The sequence below is a fragment of the Pavona decussata genome, unplaced genomic scaffold, assembly GCF_977016875.1.
Source record: "Pavona decussata unplaced genomic scaffold, jaPavDecu1.1 SCAFFOLD_72, whole genome shotgun sequence".
Taxonomy (NCBI): Eukaryota; Metazoa; Cnidaria; class Anthozoa; order Scleractinia; family Agariciidae; genus Pavona; species Pavona decussata.
In genome coordinates, this window is record NW_028145491.1 from 1,722,774 (window position 1) to 1,750,000 (window position 27,227).

Here is a 27,227-nt window from a genome sequence, read left to right on the forward strand (position 1 = left end):
CTGACAGCCAATTTTAGAACAAGGTCGACTATGCGTAGCGAGCATTTTCGTCAGTTTCTAAAGCAGAGAACATTCACAAACGTATATTGGCTAAGAGAAAGGTGGATTTGGGAAGGTTTTAGGAATGTACATAAGCATTCCCTAATTTGATGTATGGAAAGATGCAGTCAATTTGCCCGCAATTTTCCCTACTTATCTGCTACATTTTTACGACCGAGCAGAGACTGGCCCTAGTGCTGTAATAAGGCTTTGCTGAGGCTATTTCAAATTCAGTCTTCATGACAGTAGCGTAGTATATATGAAAGTGATTAAAACAAGATTAAAAATTTAGCTTTAAATGGTGATAAAATAAATGTGCAAACAATTGCACCACAGGGAACCCAGCTCTGGATTTCTGTCAAAACTAAATATCCCCTTAAAACGGACACCTGAGTAGATTGACTTGGGCACCCCTTCTAACTTCATTTGGTAGGGCATAAGCAATTTCTGTGCCAAATTTCATGCTTTTATCACTCTCGTCACAATCCAGCCTAAATTCTGCATTAAGCCACCTGACTAAATGTAGCAATCCAGTTTTTAAATTTTATTCATCAGATCGGTGGGTGGCACACATTATACGGTCTAGTGTAACATAAAAACACTAATGCAGGAATCCAGCCTTTAAATTTCATTCATCAGACGGCGGGTGACACACCTTATACGATCTAGAGTAACATAAAAACACTAATGCAGCAATCCAGCCTTCAAATTTGATTCATCAGAACGGCGGGTGACACACCTTATATGGTCTGTTTTCTCTGGTGCAAAGGTTGTACTTAATGTTCAGGTTCTTTTAGCCTCATCGAAAAATCGCGAACCAATTAGAGTACCTGGTATTGCAGACTATACAACGTAGGTGAAGAGAGACAATAAGTCACAACAGGACTGCTACGGGATCTGATTATTTTGTCCACATAAGACTTCCTTAACCGGCTAAACTTTTTTCTTACAAATATAATAACACATAAAAGTAAATCTATCAGGGTTATTAAACTAATAGAGAGGAACCGTTTACTATGGTAGGTTAGTAGATTATGAGAATTTTTCTGTCACATCACATCGGCACATTGTCTCTTCCAGCTGTTACTTTGTATTTCTGACAACTTTTACATGTACATTAAGTGGTCTGATACCTATACGTAGCATTAGTTAATGCTTCTATTGAATCTGGTAACGACTACATATAAAAAGTTGCTTTAAGGAGAGACAATGTTTTGAAAAATGTTTGACCGGTCTTCCGCGTAGTGGCACAAAGAATTTAATGCATATTCCAGTCACACAATTCTGTTATTGAGTTGACCAACACTTCAAACTATCTGACTGACTGAGATTAAAAAAGGAGTAAAATGTTACTCCATTTCATTATTACCATGACAGTAAGAGCATCTTTGTTCTAGACAGCCTGAGAAGGCCAGTTTTCAAAAACAATATTAATGATGAAATCATGTATATTATATTAGCCAATGAACACAGATGAATTCCTGGCTGTTGTTTCTCTCCGCCGACAGCCGGAAATATGTCTGTGTCTATGTACAGGCTAATACACATGAAATAATTATATCTGGACTTCTGTTTTTTGAACCGCATACTACTTGTTTAGTTCTTGGGAGCAGTTTTCGAAAGCAAAAATGGTGAAATGGTTTAAATGTTTTTAACTCAATAGGCGACCGTGTATCTGGAAAAGTTCTGTGTACTATGTAGTTATCGGAAATCGTGGTTACTTTCATGTCACACTAAGGAAGCTTGCATCACTTTTTTTGCAGGTGATTACCAGAGGTCCTGGCATGTTCAGCTATCAGCTCATGGTACCGAGTGGTGTCAGACTTTGGCTTTGAATTACTTATGCAAATTAACTGGCTGCACATTCAATGTACAGCCAAGTAATTTGCATAACAGTTTTTCGTGCCTTAAAGATCATGAGTCAATCAAGGTCACCTCTCTATATATTTTTTTGACCATATGAATAATTTTTCATTGACCCAAGTAGTAGGCCACCCATCTTTGAGTGGGCAGGTCCCAAAGCTATTTATCCATCTTTGAGTGGAAAGAATGGCATTGAGATCATTAACATGAGTAGGGGCACAAGTCTTATTTTATGAAAGACTTAGCCAAATTTACATGTCATTGAGTGGACAAAAAAGTTGCTTTTGTTAATGACATGAATTAATTTAGGGAAAAAGTCATTCCAAATTTGACCCATGCTTTGCATTAAACTCTTTCTTGGTACAGTATGACGCGGAAGGAAACCAGCAGGTGGAAAGAGTTCTTGTAAAGAAAATTCGGGGAAATTTTAGCAAAGGGAAATGAGCCAAGGCAGAAATAAAAGGTATGTATACACTCTACCTGTAACTTCACTTGTTGATCAGGTTTAAGAAAGTTCAGGAGGATCTCAGTTACACCTTGAACAGACATTGTAAATCCTGTATTTGCACTACAGTGATATCTTTTGCATACAAGTGCATCAGAAAAAGAGCATGTTCCACCCACCTGTCTTCTTTAATCCAAAACTACAGAAACAAAGAATAGGTAATAATCATTCCATTTTGTAAAAAAAATGTAAGTACACTTCCTAATTTCGTTTTTAAAATAATTAAGCTTAATTGTTTAATTTACCGCGGCTTAAGAAAAAAGACAAACATCCTCTTTAAGAACACAGCATATAAAAGCCTGCAAACCTCTGCCTAGTGGAAGTGCTCGAAAAAAAGAAAGACACAATGGATACTTGATCAGTTGAAATTTTTAGATCCTTACCATTGCAGAGAAAAAAAACACATGCAATCTTGATGTAAGTTGCATTCAGTCTCTTAATTTAACTTTGAATGAAATGAAGTGAATAAAGCCTATTTAAAAGAGTGATTTTCATATCAACCATCCAGTTACATGTTGATTTTTCTGCACTCCACGAATGCACTTGCTGTGGTATCAAAACAAGTGGATTAAGCAGTATAAAGAGTGAAGTTTATTGTTCACAACATGATAATGAGAAAGTGTGCCCTGGAGCAGAGCATGTACCTTATTGGTTAGCAAGTAGGTGACCCAAACAGAACTGTTGCAGATTTTCGAGAGTGACTACCGAGGGGTGAACATTCATTCACCAACAACCTGTTGCATTTTGGTGCAGAATGTGAAGTTGTAACAATCCACCACTAAGGAGACTATTGGAATAATACATCCTAAAGACCACAGGGAAAGAAGTCGACAATAGAGGATAACAATGCCAGGTTTCTCTTATCTACTATTCAAGAGAATACTCATATAGTGGTAAGCTACTTTAACCTATGTACCCAGTCATACAATGAAAAGGCATGAAAGCCAGTGCTTGGTGCAGTCATAATTGACTATGTATCTGGCTATGTATGCAAGGAAAGTGAACCCACTGGGGCAATTGCGCTTCTCTTTAAGGACATGGTCAATGATATTTATGCAACTGATGCAGACCAAGTGACCAGCAAGTCATTGTTTGGTAAACTGCTGATAAAGACTAGGAAGATGTGATACCCATAGAGCTGAAGCGTCATTTGAGCTGATGGACTACCACTGACGATGTAGCCACTCATTCACATATATATCTATGTCAGGCGCATGGCGACTTGAATTGGATGGTGACACTGCAACTCCCATCACCCTTTGAGATAAGTACCTCTTTGCACGACCACTAGACAAACATTGTTCTTGGTATCATTTTGCATCCAAAAATGGTAAGTATCCTGTCGTAAGTGCTGCTGCTACACACGAAACATGGCTATTAAACGAGGTTACTGTAGAACAATAGTTGTGGTTACACTAGCCCTTTTACCCATGGGTACCAAGCATTTTCCCACAGGTAAGGATGTTTTTGTGTGTAACTGCTTTTTCCAGCCGAATCTGCCTTTGGTATTTTCCATTGATACATCAAAGAGAACAAAAGAACTTCCCATGACAGTTCCTGAACTCAAAAGTACAGTTTATCTGTTCCCTGAGGCGGCTTGGCCAATCATCATGCAGAACGTAGCTAACACAGGAAATCGCCTGCTATGCTCTGAGTTGACATCTGATACGCTTGGCTAATTTCGGGCGTACAAGTAGGACAAGGGCCACTAGTTATTCAGTTGAAGTACCATCACGTGTAACTATCTTTAAATAAAGTTGATTGATTGATTCATTAATTGACAAGGTGACATGGCAGGGTTTTTTGGCTTTTTCTTTTTATTATACAATATGTTCCTTACATTTACAATACTTACAATACAATACCATATTAACATTTCAATAGAAGACTATGCTAGAAACTATTTAGTTAGATTAATTACAATAAACTACTGGCCCCGGTTCTTCAAAGAGCAGATAAGTCTTATCCAGCGGATAAAATTTATTCACTTGCGTCATCTCGGTTGTTTGAAGCTTGAATAGCGCTATCCAACCACCATCCAGAGGATAAAGTTATCCACAAAAAGGTAGGTAGTATAACTTTCATCCACCGGATAAAACTGTAGCGGCGACAGCCAACATAAACAACATGGCCGCCCGTAGTCATAATCTCATGTTTAGAAATTTAGACAACCCGAGGAAACCAAGAGTGTATCATCGACAAATCGACCCGTTAGACTGTTACTCAGAAAGTGAGATGAGGTCTCGGTATCGCTTTGGAAGAGAAGGCATCCAGTTTATCGTTGACTAGTTGACAGATGCGATTTCTCCCACGACGAGAAGAAGCCATTCGTTGTCGACGGAAGAACAAGTGCTTATCACTTTGAGAGTCCTTACAACGGGGAGTTTCCTTCAAGTGATTGGGGACACATTTGGGTCCTACGATAAATCTACCGTAAGTTGAGTTGTTCGTCGAGTGACACAAGTTATCACAGCAAAAGTCTATGATTTTGTCAAGTTTCCAACAACCAGAGCCAAGCAAAACGAAGTGAAGCAAGGTCTTTATCGCGTCGAGGGATTTCCATGTGCAATCGGCTGTGTGGATGGAACACACGTGAAGTTGTCATCTCCATTATTACAGAATGAGCCAGATAACATATGCAGAAAAGGTTTCCATTCAATAAATGTACAGGCTCTTTGTTATCAAGAAGGTAAATATACAACTTGCATTGATTTTCACTTCCGGCTCATTGTCAGGGGGGGGAGGGCGGATCTTTTTACAACAAATATTTCATGAATCTTTCGAGAGTGAGGTAAAAAAGCGAAAAATCAGCCCCATCAACAACCCTAAGGATTAGTGGCTACAAAATATTTAAACCGTCACTTGCTCTATACATGTTATATCATGTTTATGTGCAAGGTTATCAAGTTAAATAAATTTGATTTAAATTTCTGTTTTGCAGCTTTATTCACAAATGTTGTTGCCAAGTGGCCTGGCAATGCACACGACAGCCACGTTTTCACGACATCTGCCATCGGAAGGCACCTGGCAGAAACAGGCCATGGCCTGGAGGATGGAGTGCTTCTTGGTGAATGTCGCTATGCCTGCACTCCATACCTCCAGACCCCATATCCTCATCTTCAGACAAGGTCAGAGGAACGGTACAATGGAGCACACAAAACTACCCGCTGTATTATTGAGCGGTCTTTTGGTGTGCTGAAACGCAGGTTTCACATTGTGCATTGTGAAATTCGCATGGCTCCAGATAGGGCAGTACCATGATTGTTGCATGCTTTGTGCTGCATAACATCGCCCTCAGTTTAAGGGAGCCAGAGGTGGATGATCATTTTGATGTAGATGAGGATGAATTTGATGTTCATGATCAGTACAATGGTCCTACTAATGGCAATGCAGTAAGAAAGCATATAACCGATACCATCTTTACTTAAATACTGTAGGCATATTAGGTAATGTTCATTATTTATGGGAGGGGGGGAAATGGGAGGGGGGACAAGCAAAGTTTTACACCACTACATAGGGAAGGAGGGGAACAGAAACGTTTTACTCTGGAAAGAGGAGAGGGGTAAAAAAAGTTTGATGGTCTTTGATGTTTTTATCCTTCATTCTTCAGAATGCAACAGATTGCATTTCAGAGTAGTCAAATTTTCAAAATTTTCCAATGTGTGCATACCCCAGACCCCCGGGCTAGAACCCCTGTTTTGATCGTTGTTTTCTATTCTTTGTAGTGCAGAATGCACGTGATAGCATCAATCTCAGAGTTTCCAAATTTTCCAAATTTTCTGCTGGGGTGCATGCCCATGGATAGCCTACATGATAGGCTCCAAAATGGGAGGGAAAGGGACAGGGAAAGAAGGAGTGCGAAAGGAAAGAACTAGCGCTAAACGCGAAGGATGCTGAGAGAACCGCATCCCGCACACAATATCGTGCCTCGCGTTCGTTCTTAATTCTCTTTCTCTCCCCTTTCAGAGCCTACCACATAGGCTAGCCCGTGGACCCTGCTAGGAAAGTCTCTAAATGGACGCTCTTGCATCTGTCTGCTCTATTAATTGAATTATTGCTATAAACCTATGTTTCTCAGATTCCTAGAACTGGCCCCTGTAAACAGTGCTATTGTACTGAATCTGACGTGAACTGTTGAAGAGGGAATGTTGTTGTTAGGGATAGGCGAGTAAGCTGGTACAGAGTGAAAGATGCAGAATTCATTATTTTGTGGGAGGGGGGGGGGGAGTTTTACTTTTACGACGAGGGCCAGGCGAAAAAAGTTTTCCTTGATCCTTGAGCTGGGTCCAAAAAATTTTCAATGTTAAGTTTTACCATTTCCCCCCTCCCTCCCTTCCCATAAATAATGAACACTAACTTAGTTTATCTACAGTTCCTGGGGATGGGAGGTGGGGGGAGGGGTTCTGTTGAATATAAAAGGGACAGTTATGCTCATAGAAACACTAAATTAAGCCCCTGAAGGAGACCAATGTCATAAGCTTTATTTGACTCCTAAAAGATACTACTCATGCATGTTCTGTGGAACCAAAGGTACTGGATAGATATGGTTGTATTGTAGATTTTGGTATCACTTAGAGTGTCCAGGATGAACTATCAACATTGGACACCCGGGTATCACTTAGGGTTGCACCCTACCAGACCTGCCAACTATTGTAGCTCCCAAATGTACAAACCTTGTGATTGGTGTCCCAAACCTGGAGATTTAAAATGTTCTAAAATCAAAATAATAAAAACCGTGAGGGTAATGGCAGGTTTGTCCACAAAAAAATGTTGTCACTTTAACAGTTTTCGTGGTCTATTCCTATCACACACATCATTGATTGCAGACTTCGACTGAGGACCCACTTGAATGCCTGATAAACACTAAAGGTCTTAAGGGAGATCGACGAAAACCATCTCTGCCCCTTTCATATCTGGGCCCCTCCTCTCTCCCTGGCCTGCAGTCCTGTCGGAGGCCTGGGTGAAGGATTCCTTATAAAATCAATTATTGAACTACTAACACCAGTTAATAAGAACATAAATCCATGCTCACGGCTAAATATATAAGCAGAATAATTTTTTAAGTTTGGATTTGACTTAATATTTCTCAAATCCAATGTCCATTCTGGTCAGTTTATGATAAAGCTATTACTTTTAGCTTCTTGGTGTACAGAGTAACAATTTCACATTGGAATCCTCCACCTGTAGGCACTGATCAGAATTAAACACATTCTGGGTAAAGCACCTAATATAAAAGTAATGTAAGCGCTAGCTTGCATGCTCATCAGATCAATATATTGGACAAAAATCCTAAGTACAAAGATCTTGTTTTGTAAGAGTGGCTCCTAACAGGGACCAAAACAAAACATACTGACATGTACTTTTTTGGTATTCTGGCTCAGCTATTTTAAGTCATTGCAATTGCTGTTTGAAGTGATTAAGAATTTGATGGTGGACAACTGGGTCAGTAATGCCACCTATCGGTAAACACCAAAACTGTCTTGTGCCACCTTACATTTACCTCTTATATTTGAGGATGATGATCATTGGCACCCTCGTTACTTTTATGTACTGAGTCTTCCCCTCCCTCTAACCAACTTGTTAAAATGACCACAATATGTAAAATGACATTTTATTATCATCTTCAAAATTAATCTAGCTGCAGTGGAAAATGTTACTTTGACCTTGAAATCCAAATAATCCTCAATAACCATATTTTAATTGAACACTGGATTTCGAGGTAGAAGTGTCACTTCATTACACATTTTTACTGCATTAAATGCATGAAGCCTTGCAGTCGAACCAGGTCAAGCGTACCCCCCTAGACTCTATTAATGGATCGATTATTTGAAAACTGAAGCCATTAGTCGTTTCAATATTGTTTTATTTTTAAAATGAGCAGATCAACATTCAAATCAAAACTCGGTTTCTGATTGGATTGTTCGAACAAAGGATGCTCCTAATATGGAAACTGTACTTTCAAAGATGGCGTCGAACGTGGCGGGAAAGGTGAGTTTAATTTTCCCCTTCTAAATGCTATTTTCCACAACTTTTTTTAGACTTTTTATATCCCGTAGAACTTGGAAAAATTCTCATTCGCATACATGGCTAGGAAAGAAGCCTTTACCCAAAGTCCGTGCACGTTTTGTTGTGAATTTTGCCGGACTACAGTATCGCGTGTATTAAATACAGGTCCTTGCACATTTTTTTTTTATTTTCAGGATTCCTCAGGACGAACAATTTTGCTAGAATATCAAGGGATAAAAAAGGTGTATTGTATTGAAAGTGATGACAAATCAATCGATAAAGTTTTGTTGGTTGAGCGTGTATTCGAACCACGATTGCAGACATTTTCCCACTCGTATGCTCCTGCTGTTGTGTCTCTGCAACGATATGACCCAGAATGAGAGGACTTTGTTGACATTGATATTACTCAAATTAGAAATCGAGATAAAATAAAAGTATTGATCGTTGACAGCCGCCGAACACCCTCTACAGATGATATCTCTACAGCTCATCGGGATGGGCAGGCGCATGATCATGGTGTGGAACTATTGATCAGTAACCTGGAAGATGAGAGAAGCGCTCTTGATTATAAACTTAGTATTGCGCAGGCAACACTGGAATCCTTGAAAGTTGTCCCGAGAGAAAGATGTCATGCAGGGAGGAACTCAAATTTCACTTGCAGTAATTGTCATTATAAAGGTCATCGTGTTAATAACTGCAGGCAGCCTCTTTGTCGAGGCTACTTTGAATGTGGCCAACTGTCATTACACCGAGAACATAGACACCACATAAAACAGGCAAGTTGATATATATATCTGTCTGAATTTAAAAGAACATACCCTCAGAAATCTATGATTGTTGTTAACTTTTCTTAATATATAACTTGGTTTTTTTTTATTATTATTATTTTTTTATTTCCCACTAAATTTAGGGATGTACGATACAAGTGTCACCAGCAGTCATTTTAAAGACAAAAGCTTTTCTTCTCCTTACCCCCCCCCCCCCTCCCCGAAACTACCCGATGTAGACTTATTTAATTGTTTTGCCCAGCTAGCCCCATTCTCTCTCAAACGTTTATACACGGCACAACGAACTCGCTTTGAATTCGGCGCACTCCTAGCTCAGAAGAAATTCATTAGCCCTAGCGTTTTGTTTGGCTTCCTTAAGCAAAGTTTTCCTGAGGACATCATTAAGTCTAATGAGGGAAAAAGTCTTCCGAGTGCAGTTGCTGCCTGGTCTAATATGCTTGCTACCAGTAGTCCTGTTTTTCAGCTAAACGGGTAAACTTTAGTTACTCGGGCGTGGACGAAGGCTGGCATATTTTGGGCTTTGCTTGAGGAGGTGACAGTCTTTGGCTTTAAAAAGTAGCTCTTAGGGATGATTTCTAGTCGGGCAAGATGAAATTGTCGGGAATTTTTAACCTGGCCAAAGACTTTATTTTCTTGTTGAAAACCGCCATATGTGTTCCCCGTTCCAATCTTTTTGCCAACATCTGGGACTTCAAGTTATATCACTAAACACGAACAAGAAATGGCAAGGATTTTCTCTTCAAAAAGCGTGAGTTTGAAAAGCTATTCGATTATTTTTCGCCGTTATAACTGTAGCGTTGTTAGGCTAGTGATCAATTAGTCGAGAGGTGCGGTTTGGGGTCGGATTTCCGGACTCAATGTCATAAATAATTTCCAGATGTTGTTTGGCGTGATTCGTTTCGATTTGTAAGTATAGAAGAGATTTGGAAATTCAATTTAGAACGCTGTCTTGCCCGATTAAGCCGATTCTGTTGTAGAAAGCTAGACTGGACCGCTAAAAGACCGGGTTTTGGGTGAGATTTAAGATGCGTTGGCGCCGTTAATAATTGCGAAATGTCGCACTTGTTTTGTCAACACATAAGCCATGTTTCATGTCAGTTCAAATGTCAGTGCTAGTGTCATGTCTAATTTCAAAGACAAACCTTCTATACCAGGTCTGTAGTATTCTTTGACCTTGCTTTCTTGTGATGAGTCCTAATTAAAGTCATGTTCTGGACTAGCATATTCCATCAGCCTAGAAAGTCTCAAAACGTGGTTAATTTCTGAGGGCATGTTCTTAAAAATCCAGAGAGATATATATATATATATTATTCAACTTTTTTTGGTTTTTATTAAAGGAAAGATAGTAAGAAATCTAAGGAAGGAGAGACATGTTTATTTGTGGAATTTTGTCTAGCTCTAAAAAGTGAAATTTATCATGTCTACAACATAAATTTACTCCAAGTAGTCTTTCCTTGCCTTGGTTCGGAAGCGAGGCTGGGGGTGACCTTGTTTTGATACAAACCTCACTGCTTTTCAATTGTAGATCATACACATGAAAAGAAGTGAGGTTTGTATCAAAACAGGTCACCCCCAGCCTCGCTTCCAAATCAAGGCCACGTCACTAAGCACACAACTGTAAAATGCCTATTGGTTAAATGCTCGGTGAAATGTTTTCATATAGATAGACGTGCATCTACAACTGACAACTGTTAAAGTTTGCTTGGTTGTGATATTCCCCCTCACTGGATAGGTGAATAAATTGTTTTGTTTGTTTTGATAGTTTGTTCCTAAGACTTTAGTTAGTTAGTGTCTGTCCTGTTATTGAAAGCAAATGACTTCATGGCAATATGGCTTTTTACGGGTTTTTTTGCAGTTGCTGGTACAGTGGACTTGTATGACTTTTGCAAATCCTCCAAACCTAGATGAATTTTTATCATCTGTTTATTGTTTAATCCAGGCTGAAGCTGAAGTTAAGGAAGTCCATAAGCAACTAAAAAGAAATATGGATGAAATGGAGAACTACGAATTGCTTAAGTATGTATTCATACACCGTAATATTAAACTGCCAGAGTTTAGAAAATCGTCAAACTGTTTTTAATATTTGTCAAATGTGTTATAACACCATATTTTAAGGACGAATGTCTGACTCCATAGAACATTTATTCATGAATTTGTTTGATTAGCTTGTTTCGATACAATGTGATTCATTGAAAAATCTTATTGATCACAAATAAATGGGTGGAGCGGATAGGAGAGGCTGGAGAAAAGTCAGGAAGTTTTAAAACCTAATGTCTGTGACAATCATTTGTACGTACATTTATTGATAACATTTGGATTCTTTTCCTTTGTTTTCAGGGAAAGAACAAGGACTAATTTTTTTGCCCAGACTAGGAAAAAATTGCAGTACAGTAATCCCATCAAGTATTCTAACAGAACAGCACTAGACAATGATTTACGAATTTTAGCTACTGCATGTAATCACAGGGTTCCATCAGACACAGCAGATTTCGAGCAAATAATAGAAAGCTACCGAAATAAGGCAGAGAGCATGAAGTCTGTGCAAAATAACTCCAATGATCACCTTGTGTACCAGAAACAGAACATGAGCTATTGTAAATCACCAATAACAATCCACAACCAATGGGCACCATTTACCATCCCTCATTCACCCCCATACTATGGACCTGAAAGTCCTCTACCATACATGTACCACAGAACCCCAAGCCCACGTCCCCAAAGTCGGCCAACATACATGCAACCTACAGCTTCAAGTGTAGGTCTGCAAAGCCCAGCGTGGCACTCTCCCACTTCTGATTGGCAAAGAAAAATTCCAGTTAGAAATAGATCTCGACACTATTACTCTTCATCCACTGGTAGGTATCATGAGAAATCAAAGATTACAGGGAGAGGTAACTATACACCTTCCAACCAGCCTTACAGTAGTAAGAACATATTTAATAAAACAAACCAACATGACCATGACCGGCTTTCCAGGAAGAGACTTAAGTATGACAACCAGGCGTCATGCAAGGATCATGGCAAAAAATTCAGGCAATCTCTCATTGAAAGTAAAGCAGTTCCCCTGGTTGGACCAGATGATGAAACACAAGATGATTCTCTAACAGAAACCCCTGCTCCTAAAACAAGTAGTGTAGGAGCAGTAGCAAGTTTGGCAAGTGTGATGGATGACAAAGATGAATCACAATCCCTCAGTGAGGAATCACAGTCTTTCAATTATGATTCTTGGGTGAAACAGCAACTGGTTATAACAAAGGAAATTGCTTCAAATAAAACTGTTGACAGTGATCTAGGTAGCCCATGAATGTCAATAGTGTTAATGTATGTGTTAATGGCATACAAGACAATGTTTTATTATGTGGAAATTTAGCTCAAGTTTGAGTGGCTGACTCTTTAAGCCCAATGCTGACAACAAGTATATTCCCCACACTATCTCCTTACATTTGTGATGGTACTAATAATTAGCACTATTTAAATTATTTGTGTTAAACAGTTGATCTGTGATGATCATTTACTTTGTCCCCATGACCTTAATGTTTGATTGAGATTCAATGTAAGGAGAAATAAGATGCTGGTCAATGTTAGGGCTTAAAGGGTAAGGGAAAAATACTACAACAAAAAAGACAAAAAATGTCAAACACTAGCTTAACATGAGAAATGGCATTTTTTTGTCATCAGTTTTAGAATAACAGGAATTTGAATAAGTGCTTTGTTCGCAAGAGCCAAAAGCAATTACTTCAGGTCACACAAAATCAGAAATTTTTCTCTAAATGTATCTTTTGACTGCCTAAAGGGCAGAAGAGCTGACAGTGTTACCTTACAAGTCATGAAATAGGGAAAGGCAAATATGGTAGATCAGGGTAGATCCTCTCCTCTGATCATGTTGGGTTGATTCAGCAAGTTGTGTTAAAAAACGTCACAAAGAACTTGGTTGTAATGATTTTTATTGGAAAAAGTTGTATCCACTAAAAGTATATGCATGTCATTTCAGCCAAAACTGGACATTCACACCATAATACAAACTATCAATTGATGTTCCCTTTTAGTTTCCATGTTAAAATTCACTGAATGGCCAAACTTAATTAACTCATAGTGACACATTGGCCTAACTATACTGTACCTTGTAATTAGAGTGAAATTAAGTTCCTTTTGTAAGTTAACTCTGAGAAAATGAGTAAAATAAACTATTATTGTTGATCTCCAGTGACAGTGAGAAACAACTATTCACCAAGATTCTCTGCAACATGAAACAGGTTTAACTCACAAAGGCATATCTGCCTACCGGTATTTACCTATTATAATTTATGATTTTTCGTGATATATAGTCTGAGTGTCAGGCCTTGCTAATGGTAAGTGATGATTTATCTTTCGAGTTCTTTCTCCCTTCCAGACCTCACTAAAGAAAAGCCTCATACTTCCATAACTGTGTACACAGGCGAACCAGTAACCTTTGACAGGGGTTTTCTGAACATTTTAACAGTTTTGTGCAAAATCACCCATTAATACCAAACATGTGACTCAGGCTGAAGTAGTTCAAATGTAAGCAACTAAAATAATAATGCTACCACAAGCAATCACCAGTAGGTTTGATTTTCAATGCCAGGTCTGCAACTATGAGCATCCTAACTGGATTCACAATAATTACTGTGAATTAAGTTTTGAACCCACTTCCATTAGTTCTGGTAGGTCATTGAAATTGATGGGAAAGCTGATTGCTCTGACAACCCGGAAAAACGTTTGCCAAATACCAACAGATCAGGTAAGAAATAGCGAGCGAGTTGTAATTTAAGAAGAGTTGATAACATATTTTGCATTGTTACTAGGTAATAATCAGCTGTTGATGACGACCTTATAACAATGAAAAAGATTGTCGCAGAGGATCATTAAGTGGGTCATCTCGGGTTTTGGTCTGTGTAATACACCTTGACACTGTTTACAGTGAGTAACATCTAGTTTCAGAAGTTTGCTATGCACCAGTATGTTCTCGTGAATGGCTTGATATCATTTGAAAGAACCATAAAACAAACAACAGAACCAATGTCCCTAGCCCCCAAACAATAACAGCTTCTACACTAGAACAAAAATAAATTACAAGTTAACAAAAGCTACTCTTCCACCAACATCAGGTGTGTACTACTGACAAAAATCTATTTTGACATAATAGACCTTATCATGGTTTTGGAAGCCATCTTGATGGCTAGGCAAACACATCTTGAAATAACGGAGTTTGTATGGAAATCCGATGTCGAATAATTTTCATAAAACATTGCTGGTGCTTCTGAAAAATTCATGAATTGGAAACTTTAGGCACTAGGTAAAGGATTTTACAGAAAATAACTGAGGAATGTAGCTGTGCTAGAAAGCATCTAGTTGCATTTTGACATTTCCATACATTTTGTCTGTAAATCTTTCCCAGTGAACCAGCTGTAAACTGCTATTAAAAATAGTTTGCAGGAATAAATACAGGGAAATGTATGGGAAGTCCAAAACACGACTGGACAATTTCTGGTACAGCTTCATCCCTCCAATTTTTTTTCCTTAAAATCCTCTTCCTAGTGCCAAAAGTTTCCTATTCATGAATTATCGTTCAGAACTGAAGCAAAGTTTTATGATTTCCATACAAACACTGTTATTTCAAGACGTGCTTGCCTACCCATCAAGATGGCTTACTGGTATTATATAGCTAGTATATGTAACCACAGTGCCTGAAATAGTTCACAGAATGAGTTGCAGTAATGCTGTTTAAGGAATCCATTATTGCCATCTCTGTATACTCCTGTGAATATAACTCATTTTGTCTCAGCCCCTCTTTCATCTGATGAAAACAATATTCACAGGTAATATTAATTGAGATTGGGTGAATATGGACGCTGAAATAGTAATGTGACTCCCCTCGTGGCAAGCATTGCTCTAAGGGTCCTTTCAGTAATTCTACTATGATGGAATCCACAATTGTCCATAATGACTGTATCTCCTTCAAGAAAAACCGGAAGACCATTATCCTTTTCACAGTCGTGCATAATCAAAAAAAGCTATGAGCTCCCCACCATTTGAGGCACCTGGAATGATATTATAATAGTCCACGCCAAAGACACTGTGAAGAAGGTTCACCGTATAGGTTGCGTTCGATGCATACCTTTGCACTTCCACTGCCTTGGTGCCTCTATAACTGCTTCCACAATGACGATTGGAAGTTGTTTTAACTACTGAGGCTTCATCGAAAAAATGTAGTGTAGTGGGACTCAATCCCTGGGTGATCTGAAGGTAATCATCAACTTTCCAAATATTCCTCACCTGTTCTGTTGGTATTTGGCAAATTTTTTTCCGGGTCATTCCTAACTTGCCATGTAGACTCTGATTAATCGATGAAACAGATGGTAAAGTAAACCCATGACAAATTCCATCAAGGAGAAGCTTATTTTGAATCGAGCATAGACTGTTGGCTTTTGAAGCTTCCAGATTTCCATACATTGTAACACATCATCTGTTACTTTACGTGGCTCACTCCCACCTCTCGAAAAAGCAGTCAAAGTCCCATATCGTTGAAAATGGCTAATTATCTTCCTCACAGTACGCGTTGAAACCTGTAAATCACGGGAAATCCGGTTTTTCGAAAATCCACGATTATACAAGTCTAGAATTTCCCTTCTAAATGCATCGGAGAGAGGCTTCCCAGGCTCGTAAATTCGGCCAAGTTTGTTCCTTGCCGCCATTTTGTGAGCAAGCTACTTGTTATTATAACGTTTCTATATAAGGCACATCCTTTGTTCTTATAATCCAATCAGAAATCTAGTTTTGATTTGAATGTTGATCTGCTCATTTTAAAAATAAAACAATATTGAAACAACTAATGGCTTCAATTTTCAAATAATCGATTCATTAATAGAATCTATGGGGGTACGCTTGACCTGGTTTGACTGTAAATTATGATTATTGTGTGCGTTACAAATATTATCAATATTAAATATTGATTTCTTTGAGTAGCAAGAATTAACTGCAATATTGAATTGAGAACATCATATTGACTGTCATTAATTATTATATAAATAAATTATTATGATCAATAAATAATAAATATAATTTGTTTTCATCCCCTTTAAAGAACAAAGTCACGTTTGTAATTATACTTTGGTTGTGTCTTTTTTGGATTTATGGGCAATGTTTATATAAAAGTTACAAAATTTAAACATTATAGTTGGACTGGAGCATGACCAGTATATAATATAATGTGATATAATGCACATAATCTGTACACATTTGACATGTACTTTACAGTAATATTTCTGTCATTTTTTTAAATTATGCTGTTGATATATTGATTGTTTGATTGACTGTTTTGATATCCATGGGTCCATGCATGCCCAATGGGTGGTGGTAAAAGTTAGTAAGTTATTGGGAGGGAGAGGGCCAGCTTGTAACAAAGTATCAGGAATAATAATATCGCCTACAATTAGGTTCAAATGTTAACAGAGTCATGTTGCATTAACCAGCTTGAAAAAAAATTTGCATCCTAAAATGCCTATTATGCAGGCTACCAATCTGCAACCCTCTGAAAATAGTAATATACCAAGGTTGGCCTCTGAAAAGTGCATATAAAGCACTTTAACAAATAATAACATGCTCAAGACTTGTACATGTGTGCCAATTCAATTCAAAACTTCAACATCCACCTCTGGGCATATGTGCTAGGTAAAACTGACTATGAACCTTGCAGGGGATTGAATTTGAATTCAAAGGCCTTCCTTGCGTGCAGAATTTGATCTTTTCCTGGGAAGGGTGAGAAATTTAAAAAGTTAACAAGGTCAATATATCACTGTTTGTTTGCCATCATCCAAAAACAAATTAGGCAATTTAAGTCAAATAAATTTCAAACCAGTTTAGAAAGCAAAGGAACTTAAACCAGAAGTATTCAGGCAATAGATAATGTCAGAGGGTAGATGTTTCAGTTTTGGATTGATAAACACAATATTACAGTACTTACTCCAACCAAGGCTATCCCACCCAGAACAATTCTTTGCAAATTGACAAATAGCATTTGATCAGGTTTAAACGGCAAAAATGGACTATACCATGCTTCGGTAGCATGCTGCTTACTTAGATGGTAACTTGCAGTTGATCTATTTTTAACGTCCCCCCCCCCCATTGGGGTTTGTACTTTGAGTCTACTTAGTTATTTGCATTGAATTTTGTTAGTTGGCCTTGATTGGAGTGGTCCGGACACCAATGACCTCACTAATGGTCAAAAAGGAAATTGGAACTTCTTGATCTTGCTTCAACTTCGTCAATCTCTAACATCAATTTCTTTTTTTGGAGTTGAAGATTCTCCATTTCCATATCCAATTTTCTACTTTCTTTTCTTAGTACCTCCAATTGCGTCTGTTGGATTTCGTCAACAAGGGTCACCTGCTTTTGTGGTGTACTTGATTTTCTAACTTGTTTTTGCCTTACTTGCGCAGTCATGGGTGTTGATGGTCTCAAAGCAAGCAATTGAGGGCTGTCTGGCAGTTGTGGCAAAGGGGCATCATGTATACTTGCTCCTAATTTGTGTTTTGCAATTGAGCGTTGTGGGTTTCCTGTGGCGACGAGCAATCGTAACAGTCACTTGCTAGTAGGAGGATGGAATGTACAAGGGAATGTGGGGCGAGAAGAGGAGTCACGCAAAAGATTATGTGGAGTCCTCTTTTTGACCCACAATCTCTTGCACTCTCCTTCTTTCTACTCCCAGTCGGGTCGAAAGAGTTTACGATAGCAAAGCGGCAGAGGAGGGACGCAGTTTTGATGATCTGTTATCGATCCTGGACACCCTAGTCCAAGGACTAACGAGGCTGTAATTCCTGAACTCAAGGACAACTTGAAATATCTCAAACAATACATCAAAAGCGATTATAAGGTAGAGGTATAGTGCCTATATAGATGCAGTCTGTTCATCGTGTAGAGGTGTAACAGCATAATTGTTTGATTACAGATCCATTACTCCATGGCTAGTACTATTCCTGACCACTACAGAGTGTTGGTGCTCAGCGACCCTAAAAAGGAGTGGTATCGCCGACACTGTGGTCACCAACATAATCAACTTTGTGAGAGCTGTGCGACCTTGAAAACAATACGTAAAAGATAATACTTGGACCTGGCCTACTGGCAAAACAATCGTATCTAATTATATTCTTTATATGCTTTAGTCTGTAGTCTCAGTTGTGTCCTTAATCCAGTCTTCCAATCTCCCGCAGGACCTTCAGGACAATTTACGGCGAGAACTGCTTGTGACAGAATCCACTCCTGGAAGACTCGTCAGCTGCGCATGGTTCACCAGGATACAGCCCGGACAGATATTTGTTGATAGCCTCCAGGAAGACTCGGTGCTGATCACACAGGATTTCGCCATGAAGTTCTTACCCGCCCAGTACAGAAAAACGCAGGCTGAGTTCTTTGCAAAGAGAGGTATCTCCTGGCACTCAGAGCAAACAGGGAGGAAAGCTGGTCGCGCAAACGTTCATGCACATAATTGAGTCTGGTCTACAGGACAGTCACACAGTAGTGACGATGATGGAGCATGTACTGAAGACCTTGAAGCATGAACACCCCGATTTAATGAGAGTGGTATACCACCAAGACAACGCCGAATGCTACCACTGTGCAACCACCATACTAGCATGCAAAATACTGCCAGAGAGAACCAATATAGATCTCTGCCGGATCGATTTCTGCAACCCACAGGGTAGTAAGGGTGCATGCGATAGGAAAGCAGAGCAGATTAAGATGCCATGAAGCAATACATTAACTAAGGCCATTCAGTCACAAAGCCTGCTGACCTTAAGAAGACTATCGAGTCTGATGAGGGTATTCGTGGCCCGTGGCTCCCTGGGGCGTTGTTACTGCGGTGGACACCTGGTCCCAATCCCAGCTGATGAAACTCAACGCTGACAAGTGCAAAGAGTTTAATTATTGACTTTAAGGAAAATCCTCATAACTTTTCTCCACTTGTAGTAGATAGCAAAGCCGTTCCTGTCATCTATCGCACCAAAATCTTAGGTGTTACCATAATCTAGTGACCTCAAATGGAACAATCACGTCGTAGATTGCATTTGAAAGGCAAACAAGCGAATACATTTCATTGTTCTCCTGAAAAGGGCTCGTGTACCTTGTAATAACATTGTTAATTTTTATTGTACAACAATCAGATCTGCCTAGAATATTGCGCTCCCCTCTTCCATCACGCGCTCCCCGCTTATCTCAGCGAGGATATGGAGAGAATACAGAAAAGAGTTCTTTCCATAATTCTCCCAGATGTGTCATATCAGGACTGCTTACACAGCCTAGGCCTGCCAACGCTAAAAGAGAGATGCAATGAACTATCTAAACGACTCTTTGATTTAATCGCCAACAAGTCTGGGCATAAACTACACAACTTACTGCCTCCACGAAATGAACAAAGCTACTGCCTGCGACAACAGAGAACATATAATCTACCACGCTCAGGCACAGACCGCTTCAGACAGTCCTTTGTGTATGCAATGTCAAAAGATGCCTAGAAACAAACAACGCGTAGTACATAACTAGTAACTATACATATTTTAATCCCATTAGATACTTATATTTTTATTTCATGTACATGTGTTTGTAATTAGTTTTAACATTTACCTATTTATATATTTCTGTAAAATACGCAATTCAGTCTAATGACTGCGATGTATTTTTGAATAAACAGTCTATTCTATTTTATTCCTGGTGTGCGAGTTACAGTTGTACCTGTTCCCACTATGAACACAAAGAGCATCATGTGGGAGGGCATCAGTAGTTTGTTCAACTTCGAGGTCACGACAGTGCGTGTTAGGGCCTTCAAGGCGTATGGTTTTGGCGCAGGGAATTTCCGATCCTGGACGTCTTTTGCAGGTATGCATGCATAATCCAACCAAAAGTTACTACAGGAAAATTTCTTGCAATTGAATAAAATTTACCCAATCCGCTATACACTGTTTTCATAGCACGTGCACTTTGCCTAAATGGTATAGCGAAACTAAACAATAATGCTGTGCAGTTTACAAATAAATAACTCCGTACCACTGTATCATATGCTCTTTTTGTGCCTAGTGGCTCGTCATAGAGCCAACAAGGCACTATGTTATCATGCACGCACTCATGCGTGCGTGTGTGTCCGTAACTCGGCTTTTTCTCGTATTCTTTCGCCAACAACGCGAGTAGAACGCAAGATCATTCGACCGATGTTCGTTTGTTTTTCGCATCTAGAGGAATGACGTATATGGTAACGATCAACCCGATATCACTTTCGAGAAATGTTCATTTGATTTTCGTATCCCGAGAAGACATGACGTTGCAAGGTCGTTCCATGTGCTCACATCACACAGCGCGTTTGTACTCATCGTTGGTAAGTTTTGTATGTTTTATATCTCCCTTTCCTTCTAGAGGCAGGCTGAACTTTCAGTTGAATTTCAAAGAATTTGATGTTAAAAGCAACATGAAGAGATTTTTAACGAATTTTCTTGCTTTATCGGCAAAGAAACTGAAGAAAGTCTCCATGATTCTTCCCTCGATCAATGGCCGTGGACGAGCGCTTCCTGCCCAATCCTGTCTTTATATGCCTTGTTCAGCGATCAGTAACTTCTACAGAAGATGGAATTACCATGCAAAAGTAGGAAATCTTATGATAAACAGCCAAAAGGTGTACCACGACGGTCCTTCTTCGCTCGTTGGCGACTGTTTATATAAACTCCTTCGGGAGTGCCAAATGTCCCTTCGGGGAGCCATATCTAAACTCCCTCGGGAGTGCCAAACAAAATCCCTTTGGGGAGCCATATCTAAACTCCCTCGGGAGTTCCAAACAAAATCCCTTCCGGGAGCCATAAATTTATTAAAAAAAAGACAACAATGACCCAACTTTAAAAGCACCAATCGAAGTTCAGCCTTGCTCTAATGACTTACCAAATAAATGTAAGCCATGTAATGAAAAACACAGACACTTTCGACTGTGTGTAAAACGTGCTAAATGTAGGATGAGAGAAAGAGAGCCGTCTCGGGTTAGGATTAAAACTATTATTGATTTGCTCAAAAAGAAAAAGTCACGTGACAAACTTAAGAAAATGGTGTTCAGATGTGTACCTGTTTCATCTATTTTGTATAAAGTTGCAAAATATTTCAAGCATTGGAAAATGAAGTTTATTCGCAAAGAAAATAGTTTCTATAGTTCACATTTTTATGCATTTAAAGTTAAGGGAGAAAGATATTGTGTGGCTAAACGCAAAGTGTCATTATCAGGTGATGTTGAATTAAATCCTGATCCTTTGAGTGGGAATACTTTTCAAACCATTTCTGTTAACAACCAAAATTCTGTATTGCGATATAGAATGCTTAACCATGGATTACAGCCATTAGATGTAGGTGGTGAGGGTGATTGTTTATTTAAATCAATATCACATCAGTTATATGGTGATTCAAACCATCATGTTGAAATTAGAGCAACAGCTGTGAGATTCTTATGTGATAATCCTGATCGGTTCATAGAAAGTGTAGTAGGCACTTCTTGGATTCAATATGTGTAATATGTCACACCAAGGTACATGGGCTGATAACATTGTTATACAAGCAATTTCTGACTCAATGCAATTAAAAATAAATATAGTGGAATCAAGTCAAACTTTTAGAGAAACAACAATAATTGAGCCAACAATTTGTAATGATGCTGGAAATATCCAGTCAGTATATATAGGCCATATAGGAGAAATGCATTATGTATCCACATGTCCAGTCTCGCCTTTAGAAAATTCTACTGATATAGAACAAGAAAAATCGGGTGAGCAAAATAGAGCTGAATATATGAAAAAATATAGAAAAGGTACTGATTCTCCTGAGAAAAGAGCAAAGGAAAACGAAAACAAAAGAAAGCGTAGAGCAGCTTTAAATACACCAGAAAAAAAAGCTAAACGCAATGCTTATAATAGACATCGTAGAGCAGTACTGAAATGTAGAAAAGGTACTGATTCTCCAGAAAAAGTAACAAAGGAACACGAAAACAAACGAAAGCGTAGAGCACCTTTAAATACACCAGAAAAAAAAGCTAAACGCAATGCTTATCATAGACATCGTAGAGCAGTACTGAAAAATACAAAGACATCTGTTGATGTTAGTGTGAAAAAGTTTCATGACATAGTTAAACAAGGTCCACTATACATCTGCAGTTGTTGTGATCAGCTGTGGTATAAGCATAGTGTATTAAATGCTTGTAAACTTAGAGAATCCCAACTTGATAGTGCAAAATATCTGTGTAATAAGATAAGTCTTGATGACAAAGAGTGGATTTGTAGAACTTGTAATAATTATTTGATGAAGAACAAACTCCCTCCATATGCTATAGCTAATGGCATGGGTTTTCCAATGAAACCAGAATTTTTTGACCTCAATGAATTAGAATGTAGATTATTAACACCAAGGATTGCATTCCAAAAATTAATGCAAGCTCCACGAGGTAGACAACTAAAGATACATGGCAATATTGTTAATGTACCTGCAGATGTTGCCTATACCGTAACCATGTTACCACGACTGCATAGCGAGACTGCAACAATTAAAGTCAATTTAAAACGTAAGCTACAGTATAAAAGTTCAGTATTATCTTTGAATGTAAGGCCAGATAAGGTTGTTGAAGCAGCCAAATGGCTGATGTCAAATAGTACCTTATATAAAGATGAGGGAATTGTAATCAATGAAGATTGGGCAAATACATATGTCACAGAAGTTGCTCAGCTAGAAAATGATGATAATGAAATGGAGTGTAATGATAACTTGACCGAAAATGTAAATAATCAAAATGAAGGTGAAGATGTACAACAAATTTCAGCTGGTGTCACTGATACTTTATTCACTGCCACAGACTTTTTAGAAGACTCTGAACGGCAAAATATACTGAATGTTCCTCCAGCTGAAAATAGTCAGCCACTTAGTGTTTTTAGAGACAAATATTGTGAAGAACTAGCATATCCTGGAATATTTTTAGGACAGTCACAACCAGATACTGAACAGCGAAAAGTGAAGGTAACTTATAGTGATATATGTAAATCAGAACTGAGACGATCAGATAGACGAGCTGCAATGTGTGTGGAGAATATATTCTTTAAGACAAAAAAACTTCAAATGAAAATTCTTTTAGGAAAGTGCCATATTGCTCTTAGAAAATGTAAGGGAAATAGCCAAAGCATTAACGCAGGACAGTTGAAACAACATGGAGCTTTAGATAGACTTATTCGTCATGATGAACGCTACAAATTTCTAAATGCTTTGAGAGGTTCACCACCATATTTTGAAAAAGCCAAAAAAGGCTTGTTTGCAATGATTAGACAATTGGGTCCAGCTACATTGTTTTGCAGTTTCTCATCTGCTGAAACCCAATGGGTGCATTTACTTAGAATACTTGGCCAGCTTCTTGACAATAAGACTTATACTGATGAGCAAATAGAGAAATTTAACTGGGAAGACAGATGCTGTTTGATACAGAGTGACCCAGTTACTTGTGCCAGACAATTTAATTATCAAGTAAACCAGTTTTTAACTCAATTTCTATTAAGCTCTTCAGAGCTTTTAGGTAAAATATCAGACTGGTTTTATCGAGTAGAATACCAACAGAGAGGGTCACCTCATCTTCACATGCTGATATGGATAAAAGATCCCCCACAATTTCAAACAGACAGTGACAAAAAAGTGACAACATTTATTGATAAAATCATTACATGCGTTAAACCTGTAGACAATCCAGAACTGTTAAAACTTGTCAATAGACAAGTACATAGGCATTCACATACATGTCGTAAAAATACAAGCAATCTTTGTAGATTCAACTATCCACAGCCTCTAATGAAACAAACAATGATATTGTATCCACTTGATGAAAAGACACCCAATAGTGACATAAAGGTGTACAAAGAGAGCTGGAAATCAATAAAGAGTTATCTGGATGATTTACAAAATTGTGGAAATATGACATTTGAGGACTTATTACTTCAGCTGAATATAACTGAAGAAAAATATTTCATGGCTATCCGTTCATCTTTGAATGCTGCTACCATATTTTTGAAACGGAACCCAAATGCAATACACATAAACAACTATAATGCAGATTGTTTAACAGCATGGAGAGCAAATATGGATATACAGTATGTATTAGATGTTTATGCATGTGCTGTATACATAGCAAATTACATATCAAAATCACAAAAAGGTATGAGTGAACTTTTGAGACAGGCATGTACTGAAGTTAGAGAGGGCAATTGCAATATAAAACAGCAAGTAAGAGATATTGGCAGTAAATTTCTTAACAATGTAGAAATAAGTGCACAAGAAGCAGTTTATATTGCATTGCAGTTACCCATGAGAAAAGCATCAAGACAAATCATATTCATAAAGACTTCACCTCCTGATGAAAGGGTAGAACTTTTGAAGCCTATAGAAGACATTAAAGAAATGGATAATGACTCTGAAGAAATATATACCACTGGGTTACTTAAGAGATATTGTAAGCGCCCACCAAAATTAGAAAATTTAACACTAGCAGATTGGGCTGCATGGTATGATAACTGTAGTTCAAAGCCATACGTTAAGGAAACAAATGAGATTGATATTGATGGTCTTCCATTGGAAAAATATATTGATGATGAACAAAATGATGATGATGAGTTTGTCAACACAAAAAACAGTAAAACAAAGAGACGTTCTAAAGCTAGGGTTTTAAGAAGCGTATGGTTTAACAAAGAAAAAGAACCAGAAAAACATCGTGAACTTTTAATGCTGTTTACTCCATGGAGAAACGAGGAAACTGATTTACTAGGAAACTTTGCTTCATATCCAGATAGATGTATGGTTCTCTCCGATGTTATTAAAGAACAAATGAAACAATATGCTGTTAGTAATGAAGATTTCAATGAAATTCAGCAACAAATAAATCAAATAGAAGACAGATATCATGATATAGCTCCCTGCACACAAAATATAGAACGACAACATCAGGCAGAAGGAGACCACGATTTACATCCTGATTTTAGTGGCAGTTATAATTTATCAGGTGATTTAGGAATACCATCTGTAGACAATAGTGAACCACTGACAATCAATGAATTACCAGATGATGAATACAGACATATGGTAAAAACTTTGAATAAAGAACAAAAATAATTTTTCTATCATGTCTTGCATCAGATTAAGACCTCTGAAGAGCCATTTTACTGTTTTCTTAGTGGTGGTGCAGGTGTTGGTAAATCACATGTCACTAAAGCCTTGTATCAGGCTGCATTGAAGTATTACAATACTAGACCTGGCATTGATTTTTCGCAAATATCAGTATTGATGCTAGCACCTACTGGAAAAGCAGCATATAACATTAAGGGAAATACCATACATAGTGCTCTTGCAATACCAGCAAGTCAGTCACTAAGAAACTACAAAAGCCTTGACTCAAGTAGACTTAACACAATACGATGTCAACTAGGTGGAATAAAACTCATATTTATAGATGAAATATCTATGGTGGGAAATACCATGTTCACTATTCAAATAAATGGTAGACTAAAACTTATCAAAGGTAGTGCACTACCTTTTGGTGCAGTCAGTATAGTTGCTATTGGTGATTTATTCCAGTTACAACCAGTGATGGATGGTTATATATTCAAGAACATGGACAATGATGAATATAGAATTCTTGCTCCTAATGTGTGGCAAGAGCTTTTCAAAATGTTTGAACTGAAACAAATAATGAGGCAAAGAGAAAGCAAGGAATTTGCTGAGCTACTGAACAGATTAAGAGAAGGTAATCATACAAATGAGGACATTGCAAAATTAAAGAGTCGCTGCATTGCATTAAGTAATCCAAGCTATCCAAAAGATGCACCACATTTGTTTATCCAAAATTCAAAAGTGAATGATTTTAACCACAAAGCTCGTAATGCTCTCACAGGTATAAAATATTCTATCAAAGCACACGATAGTGTACTTGGAGCTGAATCACAGGAGCTTAGAAACAAAATATTGAAACAGATACCGAGCGATCCTAGGAAGACTAAACAATTACACTCAATATTACACTTAGCAGTTGGAGAAAGAACTGAGATATCTCTGAATACAAGGACAGATGATGGCATGACTAATGGTGCAGGAAATGTTATTAAACTGATGCAGATACATAATACTGATAAGCCTTCAGGAATCATATGGGTACAGTTTGATCATGCAGATGTAGGAGTAAAGACAAGGAAGGAGAACAAACATTTGTATATTAATGGCATTGAAGCATCATGGACACCAATTAAGCCTATAAGTACACAGTTTGCTGTTAGCAGATCCAAGTCAGTCCATATTGTCCGAAAACAATTTCCATTGAGACCTGCTGCTGCAAAAACTATTCATAGATCTCAGGGTGATACTGAAACAAAGATTGTAGTAAATTTTGAGACAAGAAGGTCAATTCCTCACATACATTATGTAGGATTAAGTAGAGTAACAACTATTGATGGTCTCTATGTGACTGACCTGTGTGAGAATAAAATAGCTGTTAGTAATGATGTGCAGACAGAAATGCATCGATTGAGAACTGAAGGACAATTGACACTTGCAGTGAACCCATTATACAATGTTCCAGAAATAAGTTTGAAAATATGTTTTCTCAATGCAAGGTCTTTGCATAAGCACATCAAAGATGTACGTGCAGATCTAAACTACTCCAGTACTGATGTAAGCATTTTTGCTGAAAGCAGGTTCTGCAACTTGGATAATGATAGTTTATATAATTTAACAGATGATAACAAACACAACATGTTCAAGAATGATGCACCAGCAAGAAATCCTTCCAATATACGACCATATGGAAGAACTGTAGTGTATACCTGTCTTGACTACTATCCAGGATATCCATTTTGTGCTAATACAAATGGCATAGAAATAACAATTCTAAGATTTATTGTTATACCACATATTTCGATAATTGGAATATATAGGTCTCCTGCACAATCAATACAACAGTTGTGTGCTGCACT

The 27,227-nt window shown here is 38.1% G+C and overlaps 3 protein-coding genes and 1 pseudogene across 3 annotated transcripts in view; all 4 read left to right on the forward strand.

The window, feature by feature from the left end:
- Positions 1-11,170: 11,170 nt before the first annotated feature.
- LOC146476894 (uncharacterized) lies at positions 11,171-12,505 on the forward strand. The gene is made up of 2 exons (XM_085113890.1): positions 11,171-11,217; positions 11,539-12,505. Exons 1-2 carry the CDS (start codon positions 11,186-11,188, stop codon positions 12,503-12,505), a joined length of 999 nt encoding a protein of 332 aa, XP_084970016.1. The 5' UTR covers positions 11,171-11,185.
- A 4,211-nt stretch (positions 12,506-16,716) lies between these two features.
- LOC146476895 (uncharacterized) lies at positions 16,717-20,305 on the forward strand (annotated as a pseudogene).
- Positions 20,306-20,504: 199 nt separating this feature from the next.
- The window catches only part of LOC146476896 (uncharacterized), a 9,183-nt gene continuing 2,460 nt past the window's right edge, over positions 20,505-27,227 (forward strand). The window contains exon 1 of the mRNA XM_085114011.1: positions 20,505-20,584. The gene's annotated coding sequence lies outside the window, so the exon portion shown is untranslated. The remainder of the gene's footprint in view (positions 20,585-27,227) is intronic.
- Positions 22,249-25,374, forward strand: LOC146476897 (uncharacterized). The gene has a single exon (XM_085113891.1). The coding sequence runs from the start codon at positions 22,537-22,539 to the stop codon at positions 25,372-25,374; it is 2,838 nt and encodes a 945-aa protein (XP_084970017.1). The 5' UTR covers positions 22,249-22,536.

Bases quoted from the DNA above. Each gene is read 5' to 3' on its own strand.
- LOC146476897 (XM_085113891.1), top strand. From the start codon at position 22,537: ATGAAGAACAAACTCCCTCCATATGCTATAGCTAATGGCATGGGTTTT.
- LOC146476894 (XM_085113890.1), top strand. From the start codon at position 11,186: ATGGATGAAATGGAGAACTACGAATTGCTTAA. The intron at 11,218-11,538 runs GTATGTATTCAT...CTTTGTTTTCAG, and splicing joins GAGAACTACGAATTGCTTAA to GGAAAGAACAAGGACTAATT.